Raw genomic sequence first — 7,678 nt, forward strand, 5'->3', positions numbered from 1 at the left:
TAACGTACCATCTATTACTTTTACATATGCGACATGTGGGGGAGCATCTTGGGTAGAAAGTTGACCTTATTATGATTTAACGTACTATCTATTACTTTTACATATGAGACATGTGGGAGAGCATTTTGGGTAGAAGTAGTCTCTGCCTTTTCACAAGTACCCATATTAACTTGCTGCTCCTTTCTACCACTTTGATCCATAGAATGATCCTTCGATGGGTTCACTTGCGGAGGCTCATGCACGACATAATCATCAACCAAATTTATATTTGCAGAATGAACACTAAATCACCATTCTCCTTTGGATCTTCCATTGAGGTAGTTTTAGAACCTAGATCATCCAGATTCTCAACTGCTTCCATTTTTTTTTTTTTCCCTACAAGGAGCTTTCCACCATGCTACATCTTTTTAAGAACCGGGCTCCCTCCCAGAACAGGAAACTCATAATCATTGATTATCGTCTTACTCACATCGTCCACCGAATTTATATACTACTTTATATCTAAATATAAATAAATAGATTGAAAAGAAAGGCTATGTTATTTATACAATATATAAATATAAATATAAATATAAATATTCATGGTTAGTACTTAAACAAGTCGAGTCTCCTCTTTAAATTCTAGCTGCGTACCTGAATTCACAATAGTAGTTTAACATTTTCATTGACAAGAACAAACGGTAACAAAACAAACAACACGTATCTAAAGAGAAACTGGTCCGGGCCACATGAGCCAGCCACATGCATGTGATCATTCTGCCAGGTGGTCCAAATCACATATCCTCCGTCTAACAAACTTAAACCCGCCCGTATCCGAATCCGTATCTGGATCCGTATCTGTATCATCTCTTCTCTTCTCTCTATGGAATTGACGTTACCCTGAAAAAACCCAAATTACACCAGATCATGAAATTATACTGTACTTATATATCCATAATCCCAATCCCAATCCCAATCCCAATCCCAATCCCAAATCCCTGAATATAATAATACTTACTCCATATAGTTAACCTAATCACATTCTACATATACTCCGTGTATAATTTCAAATTAAAACCCTAATCTCCTAAATTTGATGTTTCAATAACTTTAGGTCTTCAGCTGTAATTCAACTTATACTCAATTTAATGGTGGTCTGCAAGTGCCGTAAGGTAATCTATTTCATCTTTTTGAAAATTTTGAGATAAGACCGAGAACGAATTGTGTATCACCATTGCTTAATATATTTGAGATCTTAGATTTCAATTTGCTAATTTGTGTTTATTTGCAAACAGAGTGTACAAGGTGTGCCATTAACTAACTAACTAACTAACTAACTAAACCTGCTTACTTGTTAACATTGAATTGATTGAGTAGTAATTAAAGTCGGGGTTCTGCTTTCTTGCAGGCAACTAAATTGTACTGCTTCGTACACAAGGTTCCTGTTTGTGGAGAATGCATATGTTTTCCGGAGCACCAAATTTGTGTGGTATGTTGTAATTTTATTTTCTATATAATATAATGGTTGCTTGTATGTATTGTATAGTTGCATGTCATGTTTTCGATGAAGATATTTATACTTCTTTTCACATACTAGTAATTATGAAAGTCAGTTTAACCAAGGCCCCAAAAAGGTCAATAATGAAATACTGCGTTTAGAAGTCCATTTACTCCATATGGAGCTCTAGGAGTCGAACACTTTTGCCACCGTTAAAGAGATTTAACACCGGGGACACCGGTGCGCACCACTCCCCTCCGGTGTTAAATCACCGTTAAATCCATGTTAAATGCTTCAACGTTACCTAGTTAACGGTGTGTTTAGAGATTTAACACCGGGGACACCGGTGCACACCACTCCCCTCCGGTGTTAAATCACCGTTAAATCACCAATTTTTTTTTTATATTATATTTTTTATTAGTTAAATAAATTAAATAGTAATAATTAAATAATGATTTAACACTGAGATTTAACCTGAATCATTTCCCCTGTTTTGGCCTCAGTGTTAAATCCAGTGTTAAATTTAACACTGAGATGTAACACCGAACGACTCCCTGTGCTCTAAACAAAAATTGAATTTGTAATGATGGGATCTAGCATGATTCATTAGAAAAGTACCGAAACGACCATAATATGCACCACTTCCAATTAGAAACAAATTTAGAAACAAATTTTAGTCATTTATACAGTTGTCAATGGATTATGTGTATGTTGGTTGAGACTTTTAAGTTAAATCTCGTAGGTCCGTACCTACTCAGAGTGGGTAATTGATGGAGAGTACGATTGGCCCACCAAGTGTTGTCACTGTCAAGCAGTGCTCGAAGAAGGTGGCGTTGATTCTAAGACAACACGGCTGGGCTGCTTGCGTATGTTGTTCCGCACGAAAGGAACATGCATCATTTGTTTTGTTTTTTTTTAGAAGTTGATATATGTGAAATTAACCTTATTATTTTATTTCTTGGTATGTTTCAGATGTCATACATACAAGTTGCTTAGTTTCAGGTATCAAAAGTTATCCTCCGCACACTGCTCCAGCTGGATACATTTGTCCAGCATGTTCAACCTCGGTAAGGTCGATTTGTATGGTTATGCATTCCCATTACCTATTCACCGTGATGGGTTTTTTACTTTTTCTGAAAGATGGTTTGGATCAGCCGCGATTGTTTTCTAGTTGATAAGATGCCCGCATTGATTAGAAGGTATATTATATTAGAGTAGTAGTTGAATTCTTAGTGTATGTTAGAAAGCTTAAACCACACTTAAAATGTAGACCTTGTCTTGTGCAAGTATATTGAGAGCAGTTCAAGTGTCAATATAATATATAATCTAAGTATAATATAAGTTAATATAATACGTATATCATTAGCTTAAAGGAAACTAATTTTACCCACTTATTGGACCAGTGTAGGAAGTAATTGAGAATCTGTAGGTTCTCACTTACTAACGTTGACACTAAAGCCTAAGCCACACAAGTCACTTTTTCTTATTATTTTTTGTTCTTCTTATTATTATTGTAAAAAAAATATCATCATAGTAACCATTTATTGTGAGTAAAATGCTTTATAGACATGTTAGGCCACGTACGTTGTGCCACCAAATTTGTATTCTGACACTTCATTTGGAAAAATTTAAACTGTGAGGCACTTATATGGGATAAAGTCAACTTCTCTTTTTCTCAATCAATGTCAACTCCTCTCAAATGTTGCATACAGAAAAACTTCATTATAAGAGACTATATAGATTGTCTGTTTTCGATCAAGATCAATATGGGATAATGGGAGAGGAGCGGCGCTTCTTGATTGTATACTGCTCTTAGGAAGAACACAAAGTATCATATGTTGTACTTTTTAATTATATCTATCATTCTGACCCATGAATAACATTGAACTTAATTTGTAGATATGGCCTCCTAAAAGTGTCAAAGACTCGGGATCTCGTTTACATTCACAGTTGAAAGAAGCAATTGTTCAGGTAATCCAAATTTGAAGAACTATTATTTTTCAAGAATTATTTTGCTAAATAGTTTCTTTGAACTTAATATCTATAATAAAGATTGCATAATCTTTAGGTCATATTATGATATTTTCTTTAGCTTTTGCCCTGTACTTTTGCTTTGGTTATAGAGAAAATAACGATTCTGATATTCCTCTGTTGCTTCCGTGTTATATATTTTGCTATGATTATACAGTAAAAAAGAACTGTGAACTGGTTATGTTCTACCATAGAATACTGGTCAACCATCTAATGGGTATTTAGAAGTCATCTCTGTTACGTATGGCATAAATTCGTTCATAATGTCCTTCATAAATGTGACTGTTGTATCGTAATGATCTTTATTTATTGCAATGCAGACCGGAATTGAGAAGAATGTGTTTGGAAATAATCCAGTTCCAATGGAAGCCAGACCACCACCTATTGAACCTACTACGGTAACAAAATATGATGCACGAAATGCTTCTGCTAAAAATTCAAGCATAGATATTGCAGAGGAGATACATCATTCGAGAAGCCCAACTTCTTCTGGTGTTGTAAGTACTGTCTTGATGTTCATATTATTTATATTATACTAGCTACATCATGAATATATTTACGTGTATACTCATTATCATGTAACACACATATGACTGATAACTTTTACTCGATAAAAGATAAACGGGCTAATTTAGGCTATATGCTCTCTCTAGCCCTTAGGGCTACGTTTAGCATGCTCCTAATACTATTACTATTTATACTAGCTGCATCATGAATATATTTACGTGTATGCTCATTATCATGGAACACACATATGAATGATAACTTTTACTTGATAACAGATAAATGGACTAATTTATTCTATGCCTTCCCTCTGACAGATCAGCTGGGAATTTAATTATAGCATGCTAATAAATAGGTCGAAAGTCACCCATGATGTCATTTACCCATTAGAGATAATTGGGCTGATTTTAATCTATATTTTCGCTTTGACGAGTCAGTTGGGAAAATTAATTACAGCATGCTAACTGCTAAGAAATGGGTCGAAAGTCATTCAAAATGTAGCAAAATGCAGAAACCACATTTCATCGTTTTCAGTTCAGGGATTATATTATCATTGTAGGCGATGTTATTTTGCATTCATTTTAAATATTTAAATATTTTTAAACTTTTAGAGAAGAAGATACGACAAAAAGTATTTATGGGTAGACAGAACAGAATGTGAACTGGTTTTTGCCTGTTCGTCGACCAAAGTGACGTGTTTTGTCATTTGCCATAATTACTAAGCTTTGAGAATGAATTACAGCCTGGTGCTACCACAAGAAAGAGTGCACAACAAGTTGAAAAGCCAAATTCAGAGGTTTCATATTATGAAGATGATGATGAAGATGGTAATCACAAGAAGTACTCAAGGAGAGGTGAGATCATTGTGTTGTCTTTTTCTTTGTTATGGCACCCTATAAAATTTTGCATACAAATAAAAAGTTGGCATAAAAACTAAAATTAGGTATGTTAGTTGAAAATTTTGCATAACATCCGAAATTCTGTATACAGTTGACTTTTTTTTTTTTTCCTTTCAATTTCCCTTAAACTTATTATTATTATTATTTATAAAATTAAAGTTCTGCATAAGATATAAGAATTTCATGCAAGTAAAACTTTAAGCTAGTGGGTTCCTTTGTCCTTTTTCAGCTTTTCCTTGAGTACTGTAAAATTGATTTAGTAGGTTACTTATTTTACTGTGATATATGTTAGGAAGTTTTCGCAATCAGTTATTGAGGAAATTGCTACCTTTCTGGTCAAGCACATTGCCAACTTTACCAGTTACTACTGCGCCCCCTAGAAAAGGTTCAAATGCAGATGACGTGCGCCATAATAGGCCATCAAGAATGGATCCAAGAAAAATACTTCTTGTAATAGCAATCATGTGAGATTTTACTCATCTCTATTATTATCTTTACTTGCTCCGTCCTTTTTTTAACATTGATATTGAAGACAAAAAAGTTATCTCTACTTACTTGTTAAAGTCGATAAATTTAAGGTCTCTCAAAGTTGTCAAAAGTGTAGATTGGCAAGGACACTTTTACCCTTCCTCCCTGGTGTCACCAAACCCACCTGTGAAACATTCACACCTCCACTGGAACTCCATGTATGTGTGACAGGTGGCTGACCTATACCCGACAGTCAAAGGAGAATACCTGACGTACTCGGTAATCAGATCTATCTATCTGCACAAATCGAGCTCACAACATCAAAAGTGTTGGGTACCTGTTGAGCTATGCTGCAACGGTAGGTAGATCACTCAAAGTTCTCAATAGAGAATTATAGATATAAACCCACATAGTCATCAAATGGTTCCATTGTTGTGAAAAATGACTTACAGCCAGTATAAAGCGGTTGAGTTTGCTGACATGGCATCCAATGTCAATAAGTTGCTAAAGTGCATTTCGTTTTTCTCCTTTTAATTAATATGATTTCTTATCTTATTCCTTTTTAAATTATTATAGAACAACGGCACCTATCTCCTTCATTCTTTTGCTACCCAGAAACCGACTACAGTAGTAATGAGGGATCTGGATTGCATTGTGTGAAAAGGACACACCAGAATTTATTTCTAGGAATATATTTGTTAGGTGTTTTGTTTTTGGCCAGATTCGAAAGAGTCAAAAATTCAAGATCCTTGATGTTCTCCATACCATACCATACCATACCATACCATACCATACCAATTTGCATTAAATCTGAGCTACCAATATCGAGAGGGATCATCAGTATGTGAAGGTTTCATGAAAAGTGAAGCCATAAATCTATGTTATATTTAGTTATCTGGAATCACCTGCTAAGAGCACTCCTTTCCTAGTTTGGCATGAATCCGGGTTCATGCTAACTCTCTCTCTCTCTCTCTCTCACACACACACACACACACAGGTATGAACAAAATACCTTAACTGTAACCCTAAGCCTAGATAAAATACACATGCTCACTGAAGAACACACCAGTGTAAACAAGTTTAAGACGACTATGAGAGGAAGTGCACATCAGCTCCTGAAACCATTTTATCTGACAAGACACCGAAACAGTTAACTAGCTAACATTGAGTCGTTTGATTAAAACTTGGTTGCTGACAAATAATAATAACTCATGTAATGTGATGTAATTAACTATACGTATGCTAATTTTGTATGGATGCAGGGCGTGTTTAACAACAATGGGTATTCTGTATTACAGAATCGCGCAACGTGGTTTTGTGGTGGAACTGCCTCAAGAGGAGGAGCAGCAGCAGCAGCAGTAATCTATTCTGCTGGCTTGGCTTGGCTTGAGAGATCCATTCTAGTTGATTTAACACCTTGCTTCATAACTTGGATCTATTGTCCATGATAATTTGAAGGATCACACAAATATGTAGTACCATCTTTTCTTTTGGACAGATGAACAAAAACATACCTTTGCGTTTTTTGGTTTGTTTTTTGTTACTTAAAATCACCAGCGTCAAGACTCGAGAGTCAGATATACCAAGTTCCTTGAAAAATCTCTTACTGTTTATGTGCTTGGGACCATTATGCTGCTACTTTTCGTTGGATTATCTCATTAGATTTGGTCCACTTCCCCCCCCCCCCCCCCCCCCCCCCCCCCCCCCTCGATTAATGGTTGTTGAACTACCACCAGGTTCAGGTTCATGTTGGAGGATGCGTTAGGTCTGTAATTATATTTAAAGAAAGTCTGTAATTATATTTAAAAAATGGGAACGATACCTATAAATATTAATATTAAACACAACCATTACAAGATACAAGTGCTAACATCGAATGTTAAAACCTAGGCTGCCAATTTCAAACTTCATACGAATATAAGTAGGCTAGGTTTGAGTTGCGCTTTTTGATTTGCAAACCTGTCAACCCGAAACCCACCAACCTAAAACCAACCAACCTGCTATTGTTTGGAGTTCGACTGTCTGCAACATTGCACTCAATGTTATCCCTGACCTGAAGTATCCACTCATATCGCCTTTCGTTTAATGCGGGGGCAGCGGGGAGGGGAGGTTTTACCGGTCATGCTCTCGGATCGGTCCGGGTTTCCTCCAGGATAGTTGGGGGCGGGTTATACAACTACGGGAGATGAACGCGTGGGTGGTTAAGTCCCCCTGGGTGATCCCTAATTGATGTCAAAAAAAAAAAAAAAAAAAAAAAACCTGCTATTGTGTGGGTCGCTTGATTTCGAATTTTTTATAT

The 7,678-nt window shown here is 35.9% G+C and overlaps 1 protein-coding gene across 2 annotated transcripts; it reads left to right on the forward strand.

The window, feature by feature from the left end:
* The first annotated feature begins 680 nt into the window (after nt 1–680).
* Nucleotides 681–7,028, forward strand: LOC139886352 (uncharacterized). Of its 2 annotated transcripts, none has more exons than XM_071870136.1 (9): nt 681–1,151; nt 1,388–1,468; nt 2,220–2,343; nt 2,450–2,544; nt 3,377–3,448; nt 3,829–4,005; nt 4,755–4,866; nt 5,204–5,375; nt 6,678–7,028. In XM_071870136.1, exons 1-9 carry the CDS (start codon nt 1,128–1,130, stop codon nt 6,739–6,741), a joined length of 921 nt encoding a protein of 306 aa, XP_071726237.1. In that variant the 5' UTR covers nt 681–1,127; the 3' UTR covers nt 6,742–7,028. The 2 variants fall into 2 exon arrangements, with proteins under 2 accessions (XP_071726237.1, XP_071726236.1); XM_071870135.1 differs by having other exon boundaries at nt 6,642–7,022.
* Nucleotides 7,029–7,678: the final 650 nt, after the last annotated feature.

Source organism: Rutidosis leptorrhynchoides, chromosome 1 (genome assembly GCF_046630445.1).
Source record: "Rutidosis leptorrhynchoides isolate AG116_Rl617_1_P2 chromosome 1, CSIRO_AGI_Rlap_v1, whole genome shotgun sequence".
Taxonomy (NCBI): Eukaryota; Viridiplantae; Streptophyta; class Magnoliopsida; order Asterales; family Asteraceae; genus Rutidosis; species Rutidosis leptorrhynchoides.

What these genes read in the sequence shown, in the direction of transcription:
- LOC139886352 (XM_071870135.1), top strand. Translation starts at nt 1,128, where the DNA reads ATGGTGGTCTGCAAGTGCCGTAAG. An exon ending in GTCCAGCATGTTCAACCTCG is followed by an intron (nt 2,545 to 3,376) that starts GTAAGGTCGATT and finishes CTTAATTTGTAG; the next exon opens with ATATGGCCTCCTAAAAGTGT. An exon ending in TGAAAGAAGCAATTGTTCAG is followed by an intron (nt 3,449 to 3,828) that starts GTAATCCAAATT and finishes ATTGCAATGCAG; the next exon opens with ACCGGAATTGAGAAGAATGT.